Consider the following 24,197-nt stretch of genomic DNA (forward strand, 5'->3'; position numbering starts at 1 on the left):
GGGGGGAGGAAGGGAGTAAGGAAGGGAAGAAGGGAGGGAGGAAGGGAGGAAGGAGGGAGGAAGGAAGGGAGAAAGGAGGGAGGAAGGAGGGAGGAAGGAAGGGAGGAAGGAAGGGAGGAAGGAAGAAGGAAGAAGGAAGGAGGGAAGGAAAAAAGAAAAAAAGAAAATACTCTCCTGCTGGTACAAGTGACAACATGGATGAAATTAAAACTATGATGTTGAGCCAAAGAAATCAAATTTAAAAAGTATGCACACTGTGTGATTTTACTTATGAAACTCACAAATAGGGAATACCAATCTCTGGTAACCAGAATCAGAGAAATGTTTACCTTTGGGAGGTAGGAAATGAGTGAAAAAGGGTGCACGGCAACATTCTGGTATCGTGGAAATGTTAGATATCTTGGCTGGAGTGATGGTTACATATGTATATGCATTTGTCAAAACTGCATTTCAACATATGTAAATTTTATCTCAATTTAAAAATGTTATGCATTTGGCAATTAGGGAGTTATTGGGAACCAAGATTGATCAGCTGGAGACCTCACATTGGCACTAAATGCTACTGTTTATAAAGTGAAAGATATCCATATTGTTTAGGCCTTGACAACTCGATGTAGAAGTGACAGGTTATTATTTTTCCCTACAGCGAGGACTAAGTCCCAAAGGAGTTGCATGACTAGATGAAGACAATACAGCTAGTTAGTACCAGCACTGGAACAAGAATGCAAACATTATGACCAGCAGGACCTTGCTTTGTCCTCTGCCAATCTCCCTTGTCCTGCAGCATTCAGTTTCTTTCATAAGCAATTATGTGTCAAAACAGAAACGTCTGCTGAGCCAAGCAGTTATATTTTTAGCAAGCATTTATTAAGGGCCTATTCTATTATGTCCCAAGTGCTGAGGATAAGACACACAAGATAGGCTGGTCTTAAAAGAGACGTTTTCCAAAAAGGAAAGAGACCAAAAAACATAAAAATACCAAAATTTTAAGAGACAGGGCAAGTGCTACCATGGAGACGTGTGCACAGTGTGATGGGAAACGTCTCCATCCCCACGTGAGGCAGCTGGATGCCATTTCAGCTGTCTTCACGGGTGGGTTCATTGGGGTGACAGAAGAGCAGTGGCCCGAGGAAGCACCACCCACAAAGCTTGAAGGACGGCTGCAGTCTGGGGTTTGTGAGACAAGTATCAGGAAATTAGCCTAGAAAAGTAAATTGGCACCAAATTAGAAAAGGTCATTTTCCAAGCCAGGAAGTTTGGATTTTATAGGTGGAAAGTGGCAAAAAATATATTTGTATTTTACTAAAGTGAGTCTAGCAGCGGTAAGTGCCTGTTCTGAGGTAAGAGCTCATTACAAGAAGAAGCAATGATGTCATTTTATCATGACCTTTAACGGCATCTACTTATTTTCTCTATTCCCAATGTTCCCTCCTTTTGAGGGTGATATGCCATAAAAAGGAATTCTGGGCAATTTCAATGTTCTTTTTTGTTGTTGTTTTGTTTTTGTTTTTTAAGTAGGCTCCACACCCAGCAGGGAGCGCACAAGGGCCTTGAAGTCACAACCCTGAGATCAAGACCTGAGCCGAGAACAAAGGTCAGACACTTAACCAATTGAGCCACCCAGGCACCCTTGCAATTTCAATATTCTAAGATGGGAACTAAAGCTATAGATTGTCATACAACACTACCTAATTAATCAAGCCCAAAATAAAGTAGTCCTGTGGGTTGGTGCTCTCACTGCTTTCCCTCTCTCTCTCTCTCTCTCTCTCTCTCTTCTCTCTCTTTCCATATATCCACATTTTACAAATAGAATTAGCTCAAGATAAAAGGAAATATTTCTTATTTTTACCTGCAGTTACTTGAAAATAATGACACATTGCTGCATTTTAATTAACTGGAACCTATGACAGAAAACCAAGATGTGGATTCTCTTCAAAGAAATTCTTCCTTTGATTCATTAGGTTACTGTGGAAATTAGAATTTTCCTCCAGGGATTTGTAATTTCTGATTTTCAAATACGTTTTTGAATCCTTCAACTCATGTCCTCTGCAAAACAGCATCAATATGAACGGGCAGAAGACATGAACAGACATTTCTCCAAAGAAGAAACACAAATGGCCAACAGACACATGAAAAAATGTTCAACGTCACACTCATCATGGAAACACAAATCAAAACCACAATGAGATATCACCTCACACCAGTCAGAATGGCTAAAATTAACAACTCAGAAAACAACAGATGTTGGCAAGGATGTGGAGAAAGGGGAATCTTCTTGGTGGGAATGCAAGCTGCTTCAGCCACTCTGGAAAAGATGCGGTGTATATATTCAATGGAATATTACTCAGGCATCAAAAAGAATGAAATCTTCCCATTTGCAACAACATGAATGGAACCACAGTGTATTATGCTAAGCGAAGTAAGTCAGCCAGAGAAAGACAAATACCATATGATTTCATTCATATGTGGAATTTAGGAAACAAAACAGATGAACACAGGAGAACAGATGGAAAAATAAAAGAAAGAAAGAGAGGGAGGCAAACCTTTAGAGAGTCTTAAACACAGGGAACAAACTGGGGGTTTCTGGAGGGGAAATGGGTGGGGGGATGGGGTAACTGGGTGATGGGCATTAAGGAGGGCCCATGATGTAATTAGCACTGGGCATTATATGCAACTGATGAATCACTAAATTCTACCACTGAATCTAACACTACACTACGTGTGAACTAACTTGAATTTAAATAAGATATTGAAAGAAAAAAAAAGAACATTTGGCATTCAGTGTTGAAATGTAAAGAGAATCACTAAAATTAAACCCAACTCCACTCAATGAACAAAAAATCCTAAGAGTCTACAACCATACCTCCCTGAAAGGGCCCAATCCTATCTGATCTTGGAAGCTAAGCAGAGTCAGGCTTAGTTATTGCTTGGATGGGAGAGTAGTAAATCCTAAGAGGCTATTCACATCCATCTATTTAAGATCTCTTGGTTTGGTTTTGGTTTTGGTTTTTCCATTATCAGCTACCTAGTAAGAAGTGTTCAGAGTTAGAAAAAAAATTTAAGTTTTTTCTGGATCATGAAAATTTTAACTTTGTCAGAACAGTGGTTTTTTCCAATTCTTAAAGATTTCTGGAGGCAATCTGCTCTCCCCACCTTTGAAAATGAAATAAATACCACAATTACTCCATGAAAAGTGAAAGAGATCATTCTACATAATGGAGATGAAATTCAAGACATAATCCAAAAAAGTTGTATCTCAAATTCCTATCCATTCGGTATTGCCCCAGGGATCATCCAATGGAACTGCTGGTCTGGAACTCACATTATAAAATTTTATTCCCCAGTCCCAGTATTTCCAATATTTATGAAATTGTGACCTCAAAAACTAAATAAATAAAACAGATTCCATCTCAGAAGAGAAGACTTCTGTAGCTTCCTTGCCCCTATTCTGAGGTGTATCCCATGAGGGTTTAGTTTCCCAAGAGACTAAAAGATTGTAACTTACAAATTGTATTTCACTAGGGGCGCCGGGGTGGCTCAGTCGGTTAAGCGTCTGCCTTCAGCTCAGGTCATGATCCTGGGGTCTTGGGATCAAGCCCCGTTTTGGGCTTCCTGCTCAGCGGGGAGTCTGCTTCTCCCTCCCCCTCTGACCCTCCTCCCTGCTTGCTCTCTCTCTCTGTCTCAAATAAATATATACAATCTTAAAAAAAATTGTATTTCACTCTTATTATTAATACAGATGAAAAATAGTATCCCTAATCTAAAAATGAGGCATAGGAAATGTGGAGAAAACAAGTTCCAGGAAATCAAAGATCACAATTCCAGATCTTGATAACCAATTTGTATTTCGGCCTGGAGGGCACAGATTATGCCCATCAGTTACGTTAAGTCACTTTTCAATTTGCACACAGGTAGACATGGTTCATACACACACACACACACACACACACACACACACACTTTAAACCCAGTACACACCTCACTCCTCCACCACGTGAGCACAGCAAAACCATAAAAAGCATTTGCAAAGATTGCTAACCACATGGAACATTTTTACGACGGTGGCACAAACAGATAAATGGCATTTAATGAGACGCAATATGGATTTTAAAAGGATACATAAACAATTTCCAATACACAGGAGCAAAATCTGTGGGAATATTATTTTCATTTGTAATCAGTTGTATCTGTGATTTCTGAGTGGCCAAATTCTCTCTGCCTTTCCATATTCTACCAATAAGACAATGCTTCCTATGAAGATTTTCTGAACCAAGCATTTCATCCTACTGGCACATGGAAATAGTGCCCTTACTTAGTAACCTGAAGTTATGCCTCTTTTATGAGGCATAAAACTCTTCCCAGCAAACAAACAACACTAATGAATGTTCCTTTGAAAACTGGCACCAACAATGATAAACGGAACATCCGGTACATTCTGTAAATACCCATTTTGCGGGCTGTATAAAAGTCTCAGGAAGGAAGGAGACTTTGGGAGCCAGTGAACTGGACTTTTGCAACTAGTCTTTGTCCTTCAGTTCCAATAGGATGACTTCTGACTGTCCCCACACATGCTGCTCTCCTGAACCCTCTGCCAGGGCTTCGGACTGCGCATTTGCCTCAAGCTGTTCTGTGGAAGCCCCTTGCCTCCCCGGCACCCCTGCTACATCCAGATGCCAGACTCCCAGCTTCCTATCCGGGGCTCACCTGCCGACTGGCCGCCCCACGCCATGCTACTTTGCTGGGAATTGTACCATTCCGCGCTTGGTGGGGAACTGTGCTTGGGGTGAGGATGGCATGTTCAACAGCAACGAGAAGGAGACGATGCAGTTCCTGAATGACAGACTCGCCAGCTATCTGGAGAAGGTGCGTGGCCTGGAGGAGGTGAATGCAGAGCTGGAATGCAGGATCCGAGAGCAATGCGAAGAGGATATCCCACTGGTGTGCCCCGATTACCAGTGTTACTTCGACACCATCGAAGAGCTCCAGCAAAAGGTCTGGTGTCTCCTTGCCCTAATGCTCCACCCCCCCAAGCTGTGATTTGCTTTACCTTTATGCTAAAAAAAAAAAAAAAGGCTGTTCTATGGAAGTCCCCCCAGGGAAAGGGGTCTTCCAAGAGGTAATGCGACTTCGAGGAAAGGGTGGTGGGCTGAGAGTCAGCAAACACCAGCATGAGCCGCGGGCTGCCAGTAATCAGTGAGTGGCCAAAATAAACTCACTCACGTCTAGACTTATCACCCAGAGAATGAGAAAAAACTACATTACACCTAAAGTTACTTCTGTATATAACACTGGACATTTATATTTCTATTTTTAACGTAGATATTGAAACCTCTTCTTTTGAATCATGTAATGCTAACCCTAGTAATCATTTCCTTTTCTTACTGATGAATTTTTATCATCATGGATGGAGATAGAGTCCTAATGCAAACCACCTAGGGAGAAAATCCAAGTTCAACTGCCAAGGAATATTGCAAAATGTCTTAGGCCACTGAAAAACGAACCCTTTTTTTTTCTATATTTCTTTTATAAATTGGTCCTCCTTTTCTCTTCATTGAAGTGACATGGTTAATAAGAAAAGTAGGCTGAATGCTATTTTATGCTTTTTTTTATTATAGTAGTATTTTTTATTATGTTAGTCACCATACAGTACATCCCCGGTTTCCGATGTAAAGTTCCATGATTCATTACTTGCGTATAACACCCAGTGCACCATGCAATACGTGCCCTCCTTACTACCCATAGGCTGGTGATGGGTATTTTATGCTTTCTTATAAAGACTTTTAAAAGATAAATAATGGCATAGCTGTTAAATAAACAGATATTTAGGTTTCTTTCAAAGAGCCTCTATGACATATGACTAACTTATTCACCAGATCTTGTGCACGAAGGCAGAGAATTCTAGACTTGCTGTACAGCTTGACAACTGCAAACTCGCTGCCGATGACTTTAGGTCAAAGTAAGTTAAATTTAAATTTGAAAATAATTTATGGCCGCTTCTCTCTCTCTCTCTCTCGGTCTCTCTCACACACCGGCGCATGTGCACACACACCACAAATATTCTCTATATAAGCTTTTTTAAAGCTAAGAATGCTTGCAGAGCTGACATTTATTATTTGGGACATGGCTTCCTTGAGTCCTTGTGTCACTCACCAGCATGCCCAGCCCCGTGCACGGTGTCTCGCAAAGTAAGCACAGTCTGTATCTCTTTTGCTGTGGAAGGTACGAGTCTGAACTGTCTCTTCGCCAGCTGGTAGAGACGGACATTGGCGGCCTGCGTGGGATCCTGGGTGAGCTGACTCTGTGCAAAGCTGATCTGGAGGCCTACGTGGAGTCTCTGAAAGAAGATCTCCTTTGCCTTAAGAAAAACCACGAAGAGGTGAGGAAAGGTGTAAAATTGGGAATGAACGTGGAAGTGACAAAGTCAAACTGAGAGAGCTCGTGTTGAGTATATAAATCAAACAGGCAGATATCGCTGAAGCTGGAATGAAATTACTCGAGGCACCGTTACAGGATTTTTGTTCCCTTAGTGCCCATGGTTCTCGGTCATGCCGCTTCGAAGAATGAAGAGGTAGACAAGAGTGGCGGGCAGCAAAGCAACGTTCATGGAGTGAGAATATTAAGCTCCCGGAGTGGGAGGGGACCCGAGACGGTTACCATTTTGGCGTTCCCATCTAGCAGTTTTTATAAGCCCTTTCGAAGAACTATCTCGAGCATCCTGAGTGTGGGCCCCCGTGGGCTGGCTGCTAAGGTGCGCCAGTCAGGGCTCTGATCACACACCTGTCTTCCTATCCGGTTATTGGTCACGCGTTGCTGGTCTTTTGGGCTGACATCTGGAAACTAACTGCCTCAACCTGTGACAGTGACCAATGTTTGACGGTTAATTTTATGTTTCGGGATGTTTTGCAAAAGTGACTCCTGCAGAGGCTGCTAGACAGGGTGCGATTGTGGTCTTACCTATGCTGTAGAACAGGACTCTGGCGCGGTTTTGTGTCAGCTGTCCTGGCTCCCGCTTTTCTTACTAGGGACCCTGGCCCTGACTACCTAAGTGTCTAATTAACCTCTAACAGCACTAATGTTGTTCGGCCTGGTGACTCCGGCATATCTCTGGCCCCCGGCCAGTACTACATGGAAGAACCAAACTGTTCACCTGCCATTGCTTTGTGAAGGAGGTAACGCTACAAATGGCCTTCCTTGTAACACGTGTAACTCTAATTTATAAGGTATGAAAATCAGGCTGATAAACACAGTGTGAAGGCCATTTCAGAAAGGGATAACATCTTGTGTAATATTTGGACCGATGTTTTAAAATATTCTGTCTATAAACTTAAAAATCATAAAACATGAAGCATATGATTATCTCATGTTGATGAAGCTAAAAAGTGAAAAGCTGAATGATGTAACATAGCATATTTTCCCTTTGAGCATGTGTTGATGATAATAACATTTATTGAAACCTTCCTATGTGCCAAGAACTTTCCTAAGTGCTTTATATGAACATTAACCCATATCTCTCACAATAACTCTCTGGGTAAGGCAAAATTATTATACCCATTTTGCAGATGCAGAAACTGGGCAATAAAAAGAGACTCAACCTAAGCGATCTGAATCTAAATCCCACATTTTTACTCACTTCTCCAGAAATGGGATGCCCTTGGGATATCAAAGTGAATTTTCCCCCATCCCTCTGTGGCTTTCTTTACTCCATTTCCTCTTTCAGGAGGTCAACTTGCTCCGTGGACAGCTGGGTGACCGACTCAGTGTGGAGCTGGACACCGCCCCCACCATCGACCTCAATGGGGTCCTGGATGAGATGCGTTGTCAGTATGAAACAGTGCTCGCCAACAACCGCAGAGACGTGGAAGAATGGTTTGCTGCTCAGGTCAGCACCCGGAGCAAGAAAATGACAGGCTTCCAGACTTCTGCCTTCTTTGCACCCTCTAATCATACCTGTGTTTCAGACCGAGGAGCTGAATCAGCAGCAGCTGTGCGGCGCGGAGCAGCTGCAGGGCTGCCAGACAGAGATCCTGGAACTGAAACGCACAGCCAATGCTCTGGAAATTGAGCTTCAAGCACAGCAAAGCCTGGTATGGAAGGGAAAGAGAGCTCTGATTTTCTCACTGAAGAATCAGGCCCTGAGATGCTATCCCCTCTTCCGTAACCCCAAGGGGAGACCACAGTTCACATGGCAGGAAGTCTGAATTTCCAATTTGCAATGATTGCTATTTCTTTGCCTTTCCCAAATACTGCAGCTTACCTAGCCAGAAGTGCTAGGTCCACAGCTTGTACTGTCCCAACAGGGATGCCCTGACCTTCCCTCCTGGGCTTGAGCATGATCCTGCAGCACCTTCCAGAGACAGAGAGAGAGAGAGAGCAGGTCAAGAGAAGAATGAGAGCAGAACCTCTGAGCCAAAGGCTCTCAAGCATTCTAGTGGGTTTTAACTCTCTTTTGATTCAGGCCAAATTCCCAAGCTCATCATCATATAAAAGAATGGTATTCAAACTCTGCATTCTACCACTACCCTAACCTTTCCCAGGATCCACACCTCAACCAGACCCTTCACTGCACCCCACTCCACCAAGCAACAAGAATACCAGGCACTGGGGGCGCCTGGCTGGCTCAGCCAGAGGAGCATGTGACTCTTGATCTCGGGGTCGTGAGCTCGAGCCCTACATTGGGCATAAAGATTACTTAAAATAAATAAACAATTTAAGAAAAAAAAGCATACCATGCTTTGAAGATCACACTAGCCAGTTCCAGTCGAACACCACTGTCTGTGCCACGTTAGGGCCTATGGAGACTATGTGGGTGAGTAATAGCTGCGCTTCCATCTTGAGAGAGCCTTAAAAGCCTCACAATAACTTTATGGGGTAAATCCCTTTCCTAACCCCATTATACAGGTGAGGAAGACTGAGATTCGGATTAAGGTGCAGGGGTCATGCAGTTTCTAAGAAGCAAAGTGGAAGCTGGATCCAGCTGGTTCAATCGCAGAGCCTCTTTGGACCACTCTGTACGGTTCCTCCCTGCCTCAAGCCCATACTCAATTTCTCCTCTCAAATGCTGTCGATCCTCCTTTAGCTACCACAGTGTGTTGCACGCTGCAGTGGGCATAGTGGTGGTAGTCATAACTAACCCTTCTACAGCTTTTAAATTTTTTCCAGGCACTGTTCAAAATGCCTTACACACACTAATTCATTTAATCCTCACAGCCAACCAACCTACCTACCTAAGTTAGGCACTTGGCACTGTCCATTCTTTATAGAATAAAACAGAGGCTCAGAGAAGCTAAGTAATTTTCTCAAAGTCACAGAGCTGCACTAGGGTAGAGCAAGGATTTGACAACAGGCACTCTGGCCTCAGGGACTAAGCTACACAGCCCTTCTGAAATCTCTTCCTTCTACAGGCAGAATCTCTGGAATGCACTGTGGCAGAGACGGAGGCCCAGTACGGCTCCCAGCTGGCCCAGGTGCAGTGCCTGATCGACAACATGGAGAACCAGCTGGCCGAGATCAGGTGCGACCTGGAGCGGCAGAACCAGGAGTACGAGGTGCTGCTGGACGTGCGGGCCCGGCTGGAGTGCGAGATCAACACGTACCGGGGTCTCCTTGAGAATGAGGACAGCAGGCAAGTTCAACACGATTATTCCCCAAATCCCCCAAGTCACAAAGAGGCTCATGCAGGAGAATCCTGCTTCCTCAAGAGCTGCCCAAGGTGAAACGTCCCTAATGCGTTAAAGGATCTCCTTACGAGGGTTAAAAACAGACGAACAAAAACGGCTGAGGCTAATCACATGACAGTAGAAGAGTTCAAAAGTATTTTAAAGCAGATTCTAGAGCAGAATCAGTATCATATATAACATTCCATGCTGGGGGGGGTGGGGGGTCTCCCTTTGCTCCTGTCTTCCGCCAAAGGGAAATCAGGAACATGCATACGACGACATTTGCAAAGTGAAGGAAATGCATGAAACTGCATTCGGCTGGCCGGGCTGCAGGGAGCCAGGAGTGCCAAGGCTGGGTCCAGGCCTGAAACAAGCTTAAGTCAACTGTTACTCTGAGAGGTTCAGAACACCATGTGCAGGGCAGATTTTGGCATAATCTTTCCTGAGTTGAAATTTAATCCGGCTTTCCCTTGTTAAGCTTAGTTCAAAATTTCCACAGGCTTCCCTGTAACCCGTGTTCTGCCATAAGCACATCCAGCAACACTTGTGAGCCGTGTGTGGCATATGTCATTTGCACAGTAGAAAACGGCTGCACGTGACTGCTGAGCCCGCGGTCGGCCGGCAGCATCAAAGCCCGCGGTGTCCTGGAAGGGAGAAGGGGCTGCAGTCAGAGCCATCCAAGCCTGAAAGTCAAGAAGGCGTTTCTACCCCAAAACTGTCCTCTAAACACCCTCACTCTGTTTCTGCTTTATCATGTCGTCTCCTGCCTGCTGATTTGTGATATTCCAGGAGGCTATAAAACTTTCTTGCTAATCTCCAAATCAAATGCGTTTCATTCCTTTAGCGTGGTAAATATAGCTTCGTGGCTTCTGTGATATAATAACCATGTGATGCCAAGCTAATTGCCTAAACCCATGGCGGTGGTTTGATTTTGCACAAACCGAAGCTGAAAATAGTTTTTAACTCTTCTTATACAAATAGATTAATCCATGCAAAATGCCATATATCTTGGAAGACAGTTGTATGTATCTTTGAGAGGAAATTTAGCAATAAATGTTATTTTATTTGTAATTATAAAAGTACAGGATACTTTTTTTTTTCAATTTGGCACATAAAAGGGGGAAAAAATCAGTTACAATTCCGCACCCCAAGTGTCCATTGTCAGTATTTTGGAAGCCTCCAGCTTTCTTTCTTAAAATAGGTTTTTCCATACGGTGGTTATCATATTTACATAGGCACATAGTTGAGTAACCTATTCTCTTTCACTATGTCATGTAAGCATTTTCAATCCCAGTAAATGTATAAGATTGTCTTGTGACCATTATTTTAGTGGCTTCATAAAAAATACCATAAGGTAGGGATGCCTGGGTGGCTCAGTCAGTTAAGCATCTGCCTTTGGCTCAAGTCCTGCATTGGGCTCCTTGCTAGCAGGGAGCCTGCTTCTCCCTCTGTCTGCTTCTTCCTCTGCCTGCCGCTCCCCCTGTTGTGCGTTCTCTCTCTGACAAATAAATAAATAAATAAACTCCTTAAAAATATATTAAAAAATAAAAAATTAACTAAATAAAAATACCATAAGGTACGTTGGTCTGTTATTGGACATTTGGGGTGTAAGAATAATAATTCACACACAAATTAAAAAAGCAAAGCAGAGAACTCCACCTCCAGAAAATGAAATAGATGTATATTTCCTCATTCCTCTTCCTAAGTTTGGCTAAAAACCTGGGAAATTATATATAAAACAAATATAAGCAGACTCTGAAAGGTGGAAGAAGCCAAACCAGCTAGAATCACAGCCAAGAAACAGCACGGTGGTGAGTTCCCTGAGTTTCCTTTTACCTCATATCTCCTGTGTTGGGAGCTGAAGAAACCAACAACCCATAAACACCAGCAGGTGCAGACAGAAAAAAATCTCCAAGAAGAGAGTCAAGGGACATGAAGGGAGGTAAGGTTTCTATACTTCACCTGCAGTAACGTCAACACCAATAGAGCATGACGTGTGTGGATGTGTGTGTGTGTGTGTGTGTGTGTGTGTGTGTGTGTGTGTGTGTGTAATGTAATACCTTAAGCAACTACTTAAAAAAACTATGCAAAGAAATACACTTAATACCCCATAGATAAATCAAAGTAGAATTCTAAAATATATTCAAGGAATCCACTGGAAGGCAGGAATATAGGACAGACAGATGAAAAAACAGAAGGAATAAACAGAAAATAAAAAATGAAATGTAGATTTAAGCCCTACCATATCAATAATTATAGCAAATGGAAAGGGTCTATATTCATTAACTAAAGGGGAGAGGTTGGCAGAGTGGATAAAACAGCACGACTCCATGCTCTCAACAAGAAGCTCAGTTCAAATACCATGATATGGGGAGGCTGAAAGTAAAGAATTAAAAAAAAAATCCACACTTGTTCATAGCAGATTTATTTGTAACAACCAAAAACTAGAAACAACCAAGATTCAAGGCCATTATGCTGAGTGAAAAAAGGCAATCTTGAAGGTCCATATATTATATGATTATACTTATATGACATTCTTGAAATGACAAGATTACAATGATAGAGAACAACTCAGGCATAGCATGAACATCTATCTTGAGTGCTGTGTGGTTACATGAATCTCTACTGTGAAAGAAATATACACATCCTGTGTGTGTATATATTACATATATTAATATGCGTATATATTATATACGTGTGTGTATCCATGTTAACTTCCTGACTTTACAACTGAACTATATTGAGCAAGGAGAAGGAGGGGAGAAGGAAAACTGACCAAGCAGTACAGAAGATGTGCAAGATACAAGAAAGGAGAATAACTGATGAAATATCCTACTGAAGGAATCAAAGGGGAATCAGCTCCAGAGCACAAATAAACGAAGGAAAAACTCTGCCTGAGACACACGAGAAGAAAAGTGATAAGATGGAGAAAGGGTACAAAAACAAAAATACAAAATAATGGTCAAACTCTCTGATTCGGAAAGCGATACCTCGAAGTTGTGGAATCTGTACAAAAGCATAAAGAAGAAAATAACATTCATCAATAGCTACAAAATTCACAGAAGTCCACTCTTTACATTTAGGTATCTCTCCTTCTGGTCCTTTTCATATGTTTTTAAAATTATTACCATTTCAAATGCCGTTATTTTATGGAGTCATTTTTTTGTGGTTTCTTGATTTTGAGTCATTGTTATAAGGGCCTTCCATACTCTTAATTTATAAAAGAATTCTTATGCTTTCTCTTAGCACATCTATGACTTCCATTTTTCACAAGTGAATCTATGACCCATTTTAATTCAAGTATATGAAGAAAGTAGTGAGCATTAGCAGAACAACTCAGCTGTATCAAACGTTAACTTTTTATGTTAACCGTACTTCATTGGGATTTAATTTTCATACAATAAAATGCATCAATGGAAAGCATGCAGTTCCATGAAATTTGAAAGCACACACAGTCATGTAATCATCCAGACCCAGACCCAGACTAGCATAGCAAGATGTAAAACATCAACCTGGAGACTTTCTCCGGGCTCCTTGCCAGTCAGCTCCCCTCCATCATGACGAGACAGCCACTACTCTCATACCTGACGCTGTCGAGGAGTTTGGCCTGCGCCCAAAGTTAATATAAATGTAATCGTACCGTTTGTACCCTTTTGTGCCTGACTTCCTTAGGCTGACATAATGTTCCTGAAGTTCTTCCATGTCACTGTGCATACCAAGAGTCCATTTTTTGTGTGATCGAGTACCGACCTAGTCTATGAACATACCCGTTCGTTGATCCATCGTCCTGCTTGTGAGCAGCTGGGCTGTTTCCAGCTTGGGTGCCGTACGCAGTTTTATACTAGTCTTTGTATGTATATATGCACTCATTTCTCTTGGGCACAGAACTAGTTGTGAAACTGCTGGGTCAAAGGGAAGGTCCTTTATAGAACAGTGAATCCTTTCACCCAGCAAGCAGCTTGCCCTTTTGCTTTCTTCGTGGTATATTTTAATCAACGAAAGATTATGACTATAATGAAATCTAATCCATTGGGGGTTTTTTTGTTTGTTTTGTTTTTTAAAGATTTTATTTATTTATTTGACAGAGATAGAGACAGCCAGTGAGAGAGGGAACACAAGCAGCAGGAGTGGGAGAGGAAGAAGCAGGCTCACAGCAGAGGAGCCTGATGCGGGGCTCGATCCCAGATCGCCGGGATCAGGCCCTGATCCGAAGGCAGACGCTTAATGACTGCGCCACCCAGGCGCCCCTAATCCATTGTTTTATGTTCAGTGTTCTCCGTGTGCTAGAAGTCTTTGCTCAGCACGAGTTCATGAAAATATTCTTCCATGTTGCCTTCTAAAAATTCCATACATATAATCTTCACATTTAAGTGCTGAATTAATTTTTATGTATAGTATGAGGTAGAGCTCAATATACAGTCATTTCTTGGATACAATTATCTGACTGATTGGCAACATTTATTGAAAAGGCTATCCTTTTCTCATTGACTTAATTTGGAAACTTTGTCAAAAATCAACTGACTGTATGTATGTGAGTCTATTTCTAGAATCCATATTCTTTTTCACTGATCTATTGCCAACCCTCATGCCAATATCATCACACTGTCCAACTATTGCAGCAGTATAGTAAATTGTATGAATTTATACTCCCACCAGCAATAAAGGAAAGGCTGTATACATTTGTTATCAAACTGTGATTTTTTTCAATCCGATAGGTAGAAAGATAAAATGGTATCTCAGTGTACTTTAAATTTACATTTCCTTTTTTTATGAGTGACATTCAGCATTTTTTCTAAGGCACTTTTTTTTAAAAAAAGATTTTATTTATTTATTTGACAGAGATAGAGACAGCCAGCGAGAGAGGGAACACAAGCAGGGGGAGCGGGAGAGGAAGAAGCAGGCTCACAGCGGAGGAGCCTGATGTGGGGCTCGATCCCATGACGCTGGGATCACGCCCTGAGCCGAAGGCAGACGCTTAACGACTGCGCCACCTACGCACCCCTCTAAGGCACTTTTTAAATTGAGTGCCTTCTGTATTTTCTTTCTGGTCATTATCTGCAGTGTTATTGCAAATATGATTTCCCAGTTTGTCATCTGTCTTCTGATTTTAGAGGTTGTGTTTTTTACCAATGTACAAGCTTTTCGATGTAGTCAGGTTTACAAGTTTTTATGGTTTCATTATTTTGGTCCTTACTAGAAAGGCCTTCTGACTTCAAATTTATAAAAGAACTCTCATATTTATTAGCACAATTCTGATTTCATTTTTTCACATTTGAATCTTTGATCAATTTGTAATTTGTTGGGTGCCTGGGTGGCTCAGTCAGTTAAGGATCTGCCTTCGGCTCAGGTCATGATCCCGGAGTCCTGGGATCAAGTCCTGCATTGGGCTCCCTGATCACTGGGGAGCCCACTTCTCCCTTTGCCCCTCTCCCTCCTCATGTGCTCTTGCTCTCTCTCTCTCAAATAAATAAACAAAATCTTTTTTAAAAAATTGTAATTTGTCCTACTATAAGGCATAAGGTATGATTCCAACATTTCCTGCCCCACCTTTGACCTCAAGTGATACAGAATTGTCCCCAAACTACATATGATAGTCTATCTTTTCCCCCACTGATTTGAAATGTCGCATTTATCATATACTAAATCACAATTTATAAGGAGGTCTATTTTAGACTCCTTATTCTATTCTATTCTATTCATTTTTCTGGTTATTCAGGCATGAATACTATAGTATTTTAATTCTTGAGGCTTTAAAAAGGAAGGACTAATCTTTTGGTGACTTTTCTTTTTTAGAATTTTCCTGGCTATTCAAATTCGATTAATTTTTTCTCATAAAACTTCAGAATTAACTTGTCTGGTTGAAAAAAATCACATTTTGGGAGGATCTCAATAAATTTATTGGAATCTAAGTTAAATTAATGTAGAGATCACTGATATTTTTATAGTGATGAATACAGTACCTCAATCCAAGAACACGATATCTTTCCATTTATTCTAGTTTTCTGTCCTTCAGTGCATTTTAATATTTTATTCATGTAGTCTACCTTTCTAACTAATTTTATTCCTGTGTATTTTATATTTGTTGGTGCTATTGTAAATTAGTGTGTCTTTTCCTTACATTATGTGATATGCAGAATAATGGGCCCCCAAAGATGTTCATGTCCTTATCCTACAATTTTTGTATATGTTAGGCTGCATGACAAAGGGGAAGTAAAGCCGCTAATCAGCTGACCTTAAAATAGCAAGATTATCCTAGATGATATGCATGGGCCCAATATAATCACAAGGTCCTTAAGTGTGGAAGAGGGAAGCAGAAGAGTCAGTATCAGAGTGATGCCATGTGAACAAGATCTGACACTGGGGGCTTTCAAGATGGAAGGGGCCACGAGCTAAGGAGCATGGGAAGCCTCTAGAAGCTGGTAATTATTCTCTCCTAGAGCCTCCATAAAGGATCAGGAACAAATAACTTTCTCAAGAAAATGCTGAGAAAGTATTCCTGAGAAAGAAAACACATGCCTTTCAACAGATCATGTTTAAACAGCAAATATAAGCCAACACTATGACAAATTTTTAGCTAACGTAATTCCACGAGCAAACACTGAGGCGCTAAAAATGTCATAAAATGTAGGCTTTAGAAAACCAAAAGATAACCAGCCTCTTTCCTAAGAAATTTCTTGTTAGCAATCAAACCCTACTTGGCAAACTGAAACAGGAATCTAGCAATCACCTTTAAGAAGGGTCTTATTTTAAAATTAACATTTTAACCCATACTCATGATGTCTGAATGATGAAAATGGGAAAATCCGTGGGCAGAACAAAATAAAACACGGATTTCTAAGTTCTCCAACAATTATTAGATATTAATAGTTTCCCTTTTCTAGAGAAGAAAGGAAAAGAAGGATGAACTCATTCCTGATCAAGCTTAATGCCAGGTGGAGAGGTCAACAAGGATTTAATGAACTTAATATACTCACACCTACTTAATAATGGATGCTGTTAGAACTGTGACGACAGTTCCTTTTGAAGACTTCATGTGAAGCTCTGGGTCCAATGACAAGTAGTAGTTGTGATGGGTCATAACTTAGTAACAGCCGAAATGCACATTTTTATGAGACAGGTAACTCTTCTCAGGCGAGTAAAAAGCAGACTAATGAGATGTTCCTATGGGATTTGATATAAACATTAGAAAGGAAAACATCCTCCCAGCTGTGACCCCACCTAGAGCAAAGGCTATATAAGCACTTCAAAGAGGAAATAGCCAAGAAGCTTGGAATTCAGACACAGTCGCGGCTGCTTGAGCTTTCAATCAGGACCACAGACTGAAATAAACCAAAACTGGATACACACTATGGATGCCAAGGGCTGTACAACAACTTCTTGTTCAACGCCACACCAAAGCTGCTCTAGGATTACAAACTGTCGGACCGTCTCTTCTAACACCAGCTGCCAACATGGCGGTCTCAAAGCCAACAGCTGCCCACCAACCGGTCATGTTCCGAGGGCTGCCAGACCCATTCCTTGCTTTTATTTCACACCCATCTGCTTAATAAACAACTTCAATGCCTGTTGCCTTCTGGATGACTGTGGCTGGTGTGGTGAAGGCATCAACAGTAACGAGAAAGAGACCATGCAAATCTTGAACGAGCGCCTTGCTAACTACCTGGAGAAGGTGCGGATCTTGGAACAAGAGAATGCGGAACTGGAGCGCAAAATCCAGGAGGAGTGTAACAAAGAGCTCTGTGTTGTATGTCCTGACTACAGGTCCTACTACGCTACCATTGAGGAGCTCCAGCAGAAGGTAAGAGTCTTAGCAATGTGTATAATCAGATTGGGGCATGACACTCTCCAAGCAATAGCCATTCGCTAAACCTTAATATTTTTAGTTCCTCTTATGCTGGAAAAAAATACTTCGTAGAATAAGAAAATCTCTTGAATGAAATTGCCATCTTGAGGCAATATTCAGAGTTTTATACTCATTCATATTCCAGAGATACATTCTGCTGTCTCAGAAGTGTGTCAACATGTGTCAACAGCCGATTGCTGCCACTTCTTTAACAAAAATAAGAAAACAGGGATCTGAGAAAGAGCATTTTGTTTTAAAAGTTCCTAAAGAGTTTAAGTTTTATCTATTCTGCTACCATCACCACTGTTTCACCCTCTTATGCTCATGTCATCATCTCCAAATTGTTTCAATGGTTTCTTCCAACACCGAGCCTGTCTCCTAATCCGAGTGATGTGCTGCTTCTACTGCACGTGCCAGATTTATTCCATTTTATTTCTTCAACAAGTATTTCCCAAGCACCACCAACAACACACCAGACATTACTCTAGGCTCTGGGAAAATATTAGTGAACTAAAAAGCCCTTGCCCTCATGGCGTTTAGATTCCAGAGGATGCAAATCGAGGGCAGATTTTATATTTTAACAGTAAAACATATACAAAAGTTTCTATTGGAGTGGGTTTTGCTGATTTTTTAGGAAAATAACAGAAACTCTGATTTTCCAAAGCTTCTCAAGCTTCCTCACCATAGCTATGAAAAGCCTAACTGTCCCCCGCCCCCCGCCCCGTGTTAATTGCAACACACACAAGCCCTTGGTTTTTAAAGAAGGAGATCCTGGTGTTTGTCTCATTTGTGTGTACAATTTCTTAATTCTAGATCTTGTGTACCAAGGCTGAGAATTCCAGACTGGTCTCACAAATTGACAACACCAAACTGGCTGCTGATGACTTGAGAGCCAAGTAAGCCCACCCAGCACTGTCATTCATGACAGAATTCACCCTGCCTCTGACTCTACACACTCCCGAGAAGATTATCCCCAAATCTGCCAAGCCTCCTGCTCCATACCATAGCAGCGCTAGCCCAGATAAAAACCTTCACATTCGAGAAATGATAAAGATTAATAACCACTCACATGTAAACAGTGCTTGCAGTTTCTAACATATGAATCCATCTGATTACCTGCACAGTAATTCAGAAAAATGGGGAGGCCTCATATATAGTTGCCTTGTTTAAGGCGAGAAAACTCCGGCTTAAGGGGGTTCAGTTACATCCAGAGACATACAACTAGGGCAAGACACAGCTAAAACGTGCGCCTGAATTTTCTAACTCCTAATCCATTACTCTTTCCACGACCACTGCAATGCCTCCAGGGGCAGGAGGAGGAGGACCAATTCCCTTATCTCAAAGAACAGCAATGTGGCCTCACGCTGGCAAACTGATAAGGAATAACAATCATGTGGTGATGTTTATCAAGGGGTCTCACCTCTAAAGAGAAGGAAACCCACAACAGAAATATAACACATGAGAGTCCCGAAGGAGAATGTGGAAGGAGTTCTGCTTGGCTTGATTGACACCGTCTGCATTGTAATGCCTTTCTTTTTATGTCTCACTCTTAAAGGTACGAAGCTGAGGTGTCCGGACGCCAGCTGGTGGAGGCAGATGCCAACGGCCTACAGCAGATCCTGAATGCACTGACCCTGGCCAAGGCTGACCTGGAGGCACAAGTCCAGTCTCTGAGGGAGGAGCTCCTCTGCCTCAAGAACAACCATGAGGAGGTTAGAGAAAAACCAAGAGAGTCATTTCAAGCTCAGCCTCTAAAAATAGCAGCAATTCCCTCAAGTCAAACTTGGCAAAAGCTGTCTCCAAAACGTAGATACTACTCTGCTTTTCAGCCCTGAAAATACCTGCTGCTACTACCGTTGGCTCCATGTGTTTTAAGTCCATCGCCTATCACACTATATCTTAGGCCTCCATTGCCCTCTCCAGCTTTTCCAGAAGGAAGCGATGCTTTTCCTGACCTCACTCGTTTCTCATCTTTTTGTAGGCATCCCTACACAGATTTCTGCCACTGTTGGTGTTAAGTCCGTATTGGCAAAAGCCCACACTGGCGTCATAGACTATGGTTCTCTTATTATAAATTCTACCTCTCTGCTGCTTCACCATTACCCATCCCTGGAAATGATCTAAATTCTTTAAGACTCTGATCTTGCTAATTGATTCCTTTTAATGTTCCACGTATTTGAACACAGAGTCATATGTGAAATAGCCTGAGGCCATTTTATAGCATCTCAATAGCACCTATAAGTCATCTATTCCTTCATTGTGAGCTCTATTTCAGATGCAATTAAGCTAAATTATTGCTGTTAGACAAACAAGAACACAAGGGTGTCATCTGTTCACCAAGTGACTTCACATTCTTTTTCTTTCCACAGGAAATCAAATCCCTGCAGAGCCAGCTTGGGGACAGACTCAACATTGAAGTGACCGCTGCCCCTTCTGTTGATCTAAACCGTGTTCTACAAGAAATGAGATGTCAGTATGAGTCCATCATGGAGACAAACCGCAGAGAAGTGGAGCAATGGTTCAACACACAGGTGGGGAGGGTAGAAAACTCAAAACCAAGAAGGTGACATTGCATTTCCAGGTGACATTAAATCAATGTCACATTTTCCTTCATAATAGTCATGGCCTTTGACTGTGTTGCAGATGGAGGGGCTGAACCAGCAGGTGGTGAGCAGCTCCCAACAGCAGCAGTGCTGCCTGAAGGAGATCACTGAGCTGAGACGCACCGGGAATGCTCTGGAGATTGAACTGCAGGCCCAGCACCGAATGGTACCCAGCAAGCTGACCAAGCCCAACACGGCAGGGATGGCAGCAGCCCTGACACCTGCATGGTGCAGTGTTTCCCAAACTGTGTCCCTCAGAAGTTCCTCTGTTTGCTAAAGGGTCTATGGCCAAAAAAAGGGCTTGTGGTCAAGTAAGCCTGGGAAACGCTGGTTCAACAGGTACCTTCCTGCAGGCCTTTAATAAGCCAATATGCCCTGTGGATCTCCCAGAAGGAGATGCATGGTATTCAGCGTTCCAAACTTATTTGACTCTGGACCCCTTGTTTTAAGAGCATCTCATGGCAATAATGATCCATGGAGTACACTTTGGGAAACACTAATGGAGCATTTTACTACATGCAAAACATTTTTACAAACTATCAGATTTATAAAATAATCTTATAAAGGAGGTAGCATCATTATTAAGCCAATTTTACAGTTGAGGCTCAGGGAGCTGAAGTGCTTTTCCCACGCCAAATCCCAGGTGAGTTCCATCTTGCCTATTTTATAGAGATGGAGACACTGAGATCCTGAGGCACTGAGTAACTTGTTAAAACTCACAAAAGAAATGAGTCTGAGCCATAATTCAGTTTCCAAAGCTGGAACCACGTCTGCCTCGTTGTACCGCCTCTCTGAAGTAGGGAATTATTTAAATGCTCTGATGTGAAGGGTATTTGGAAGACCCTGCCCCAAAGCTGGTTTTGTCACCAGCTAGTCATGTGACCATGGGCCACTCACTTAATCCCTTGAACCTCAGTTTTCTCCTCTCTAAAAATTGGGAAAACCATGCAAATAATAGGTTATTCAAACCTAAAATTCCATTATCCGTAGACTAACAGATGATGGAGCAGGAAAGAACTTTAATCACCAAAGTTTCAACTCTCGTGTTTTAGATATAAAGGAATGGACTGAGTGAAAGCGTTGTTTATGGCTAAATGCCGCTAACTTCTTTTTTAAGGTATAAATAGTCACAGAATGAGGTACCATGGTAACAGGTTCTTGAAGCCCAGGCATAAAATAAGTTGGAATATTTTTTTGTCTCACAGGTAGGAGAGTGTGGTAGGATATTATCAGGTGATTAAGAAAGAAGTAAATACTTAAAGAGAGGCAAAAATAAGTAAAGAGGATAAAAGGAAGCGAGCTTTAGCATAGTTGATAATTTTGGTTTTGGATTTGTTTGGTTAGGAAGTAATAAGAGGGCTTGGAGATTCATTAGTACCTGTCACAAAGAAACCATTGTTTAAAATGATGCAGTTTACAAGTGACCTAGGCTCCAACGAGTCATCGTTGTAAATCCTACTTTCCTCCTCCGTGGTAGAGAGATTCCCAGGAATGCATCCTGGTGGAGACAGAGGCCCGCTACACCGCCTTACTGGCCCAGATCCAGTGTCTGATTGATAACGTGGAGGCTCAGCTGGCGGAGATCCGGTGTGCCCTGGAAAGACAGAACCAAGAATACGAGATTCTGCTGGATGTCAAGTCCCAGCTGGAGTGTGAGATTGCCACATACCGCAGCCTTCTGGAGAGTTCGGATGTCAAGTAAGTAAAACAAAAACAGCTTCTACTAGAAAATATGCTCACATGCATGTATTACTGCCACTGGCAACAGGGGGCGTGTGCTTTGATCTTCTTGCCAGTGATGGGAACTTGCGATACACGGTCTCAAGCTGCGCTGTTTGGAGACCTACAGTTGTAACCTAGTCCAAATGTGAGGTCTTAGCTGGGCTGCGCCATCTTGAAGAGCCAGTGCACCAGGTTAATTCCTTATATGTTGAGTTTTTAAAAGTACAAGGGAAAAAAATGGTTTTCCCCAATACTCAAATATTCCTGGCGACTTATAGATTTTCCCGCACGGAGATGAACTTTCATGAGATCAAATAGGAAGACCCCACTCCCTCTGGAGGAACATTCTGCTCAGGCTGAAATGCCCGTCCCTGTCCAGCCACGTGTCCTTGATGCCAACAGCAGCACGTAGATACGTGTGTTTTTGCATCATTTTTAAAGTAGAAATTGTAATGCTTTTCAATGATAAGAAGCCAACCAGCTCACAAGAAACTGACCTAGATAGCACATAAGCTCTTTAGAGGAAGCAACTCAGTCCAAACTAACGCCCCAGATGCAGACTCAGTTACAATTGTTACGGAGACCTTCTTCCCCAAAATAACCAGTGAACTCTGTTCAGGGCATTCTTTTAACTGGCACGTTTTCACTGCTACATTATACTAGCCCCAGGTTAACCATAGCTACAATTTACCGAACGAGGAGCCACAATATACCAAAGTGCCTTGAACCATCAAAGAAAGATGATACTTTCTAAAAAGAGTTCTATTAACTGCTTCCAACTCCCAGTTCTATAAAGTTTCATTTAAATATGCCCAGAAGGCACTTCGAAGCTTCCGGATAAAGCACGGAGGACTCTTCCATCGACGGGGTTCAGGCCACCAGAAGTATTGTGACTCACTGATAAGAAAGATATCTGATGAACTTCTTTTCCTCAGATAATAAGCCCCTCAACTTGGCCCTTATCGCTATTGACCCTGTAAGTCAATGATACCCAGTCTGCAGATGGAGAACTAATGCTCAGGAGGGTTCACTGACTTACCTGAGGTCACCAGCTGGTAAACAGCAGAGCTGGGCTGCACCCTGGTCTTTAACTCCCGGCACGGGGTTCTTCCCCAACACCGTGGCATTGGCCGTAACGGCAGCTGACGTAAGCTAATGCTTCTAAACCTAAGAGGCTGCTCTCTGCTGGGTCTGTTCTCATCCTTCCTCTTTCACTAACGATAGAACAAAATGAATGAATAAGCACTTGGGAGTACTTGTTTTGAGTGACACATGTCGAAAAATTACCCACCGCTCTCGTTCTCCATCACCATCGTTACCTTCGCTCAATCACAGGTAAAATTTTGGCTTTCTTCTAGGCTTCCCTATAGCCCGTGTGCCGCCAAACGTGAGCCTCCGAGTAAGACCAGCGCCAAGGGATGCCCAGCCCCAATTTACAACACATCATCCTCGGCTTCCTGCAGGACACACGAGCCCCGCGGCGCCTACAGAGTCCTGCCCCGAATACTGGTTAAAATCTGCACCACCACGCAGGAGATTAAGGATGGCAAAATCATTTCTTCTCATGAGCACGTGCAGCCTTGCTTCATCATCAGAACTGCCAGAGTCTAACATTCCAAGGTGATGAAAATGACCCTCAGTCATGAAAGAGAGGCCAATACTGGCTCCTACCAGAAAGGCTTAAAAAGTCCCCAGCCCCTTAAGGTACTTGGTTTCTTACTACCACAGTGGGTCTGCATTGCTAGATAGAATTCCTTGTATTCCGATCCTTCCCTAAGTCACCGCTGTCAACATGATAATAAATGACATTTCTCTGGAAGCACATTTCCCATTTCTCTGAGAGACAGGCACTGCTTTATAAGTTCCAAGGAAGGGGCCCACATTACTTGACTCCGCAGTGATAGTCAGGTTTCTCTTTTGTTTACTCGGGACTTGTTTACTTATATGCCTCACGAGAGCCAGTCAGACAAGTTCTAGGATTGTTTTTGGCCACGGTACATGAGGTGAAAAGCTACGACCTTCCCTTCTAAAATCCTTCCTTGGCTATACAAAGAAGCCTATATAAGAAGAGCATGAATAGGGGGAAAGTTCTTTAATGTTTAGTTTCCTTCAGTAGTCATGAGTCTGTCTCCTGTTGAACTCTGCTGTCTGTTATCCATATTCACATACCTTACATTCCCCCAAGGTATTTTTGAAGATGTCCATGTTCTCCAAAACTTTGTAACCATTGGGCTCTCCAAAACTTTGTAACCATTGGGCTCTCCAAATATTTTCATCAAGAATCAGGAAGAGTTGTAGGGAGTGAACCTGGAGAATTTTGAAGGAATAACATGGATCCTTTCATTAAATGTTTGCTATTTCTCTTTCTACTCT

The 24,197-nt window shown here is 42.3% G+C and overlaps 2 protein-coding genes and 1 long non-coding RNA gene across 3 annotated transcripts in view; 2 read left to right on the forward strand and 1 right to left on the reverse strand.

Moving 5' to 3' along the window:
- Window positions 1-68: 68 nt before the first annotated feature.
- Window positions 69-24,197, reverse strand: part of LOC123781953 (uncharacterized) — a 145,893-nt gene continuing 121,764 nt past the window's right edge. The window contains exons 10-11 of the long non-coding RNA XR_015721292.1: window positions 8,255-21,696; window positions 69-8,081 (exon numbers count right to left, since the gene is read on the reverse strand). This is a non-coding gene — a long non-coding RNA (uncharacterized LOC123781953). The remainder of the gene's footprint in view (window positions 8,082-8,254; window positions 21,697-24,197) is intronic.
- Window positions 4,488-10,255, forward strand: KRT40 (keratin 40). Its single transcript, XM_045781675.2, has 7 exons — window positions 4,488-4,992; window positions 5,874-5,956; window positions 6,220-6,376; window positions 7,718-7,879; window positions 7,959-8,084; window positions 9,402-9,622; window positions 10,156-10,255. Exons 1-7 carry the CDS (start codon window positions 4,546-4,548, stop codon window positions 10,253-10,255), a joined length of 1,296 nt encoding a protein of 431 aa, XP_045637631.2. The 5' UTR covers window positions 4,488-4,545.
- On the forward strand, window positions 17,005-23,435 carry KRT39 (keratin 39). Its single transcript, XM_087854432.1, has 7 exons — window positions 17,005-17,454; window positions 18,313-18,395; window positions 19,055-19,211; window positions 19,869-20,030; window positions 20,143-20,268; window positions 21,580-21,800; window positions 23,183-23,435. The coding sequence occupies exons 1-7, from the start codon at window positions 17,005-17,007 to the stop codon at window positions 23,433-23,435; spliced, it is 1,452 nt and encodes a 483-aa protein (XP_087710558.1).

The sequence above is a fragment of the Ursus americanus genome, chromosome 23 (assembly GCF_024610735.1).
Source record: "Ursus americanus isolate L20-20 chromosome 23, mUrsAme1.1.p, whole genome shotgun sequence".
NCBI lineage: Eukaryota > Metazoa > Chordata > Mammalia > Carnivora > Ursidae > Ursus > Ursus americanus.

What these genes read in the sequence shown, in the direction of transcription:
- KRT40 (XM_045781675.2), top strand. Translation starts at nt 4,546, where the DNA reads ATGACTTCTGACTGTCCCCACACATGCTGCTCTCCTGAACCCTCTGCC. An exon ending in GCCGATGACTTTAGGTCAAA is followed by an intron (nt 5,957 to 6,219) that starts GTAAGTTAAATT and finishes TTGCTGTGGAAG; the next exon opens with GTACGAGTCTGAACTGTCTC. An exon ending in AAGAATGGTTTGCTGCTCAG is followed by an intron (nt 7,880 to 7,958) that starts GTCAGCACCCGG and finishes CCTGTGTTTCAG; the next exon opens with ACCGAGGAGCTGAATCAGCA.
- KRT39 (XM_087854432.1), top strand. Translation starts at nt 17,005, where the DNA reads ATGGATGCCAAGGGCTGTACAACAACTTCTTGTTCAACGCCACACCAA. An exon ending in TTGAGGAGCTCCAGCAGAAG is followed by an intron (nt 17,455 to 18,312) that starts GTAAGAGTCTTA and finishes TCTTAATTCTAG; the next exon opens with ATCTTGTGTACCAAGGCTGA. An exon ending in TCAAGAACAACCATGAGGAG is followed by an intron (nt 19,212 to 19,868) that starts GTTAGAGAAAAA and finishes TTCTTTCCACAG; the next exon opens with GAAATCAAATCCCTGCAGAG.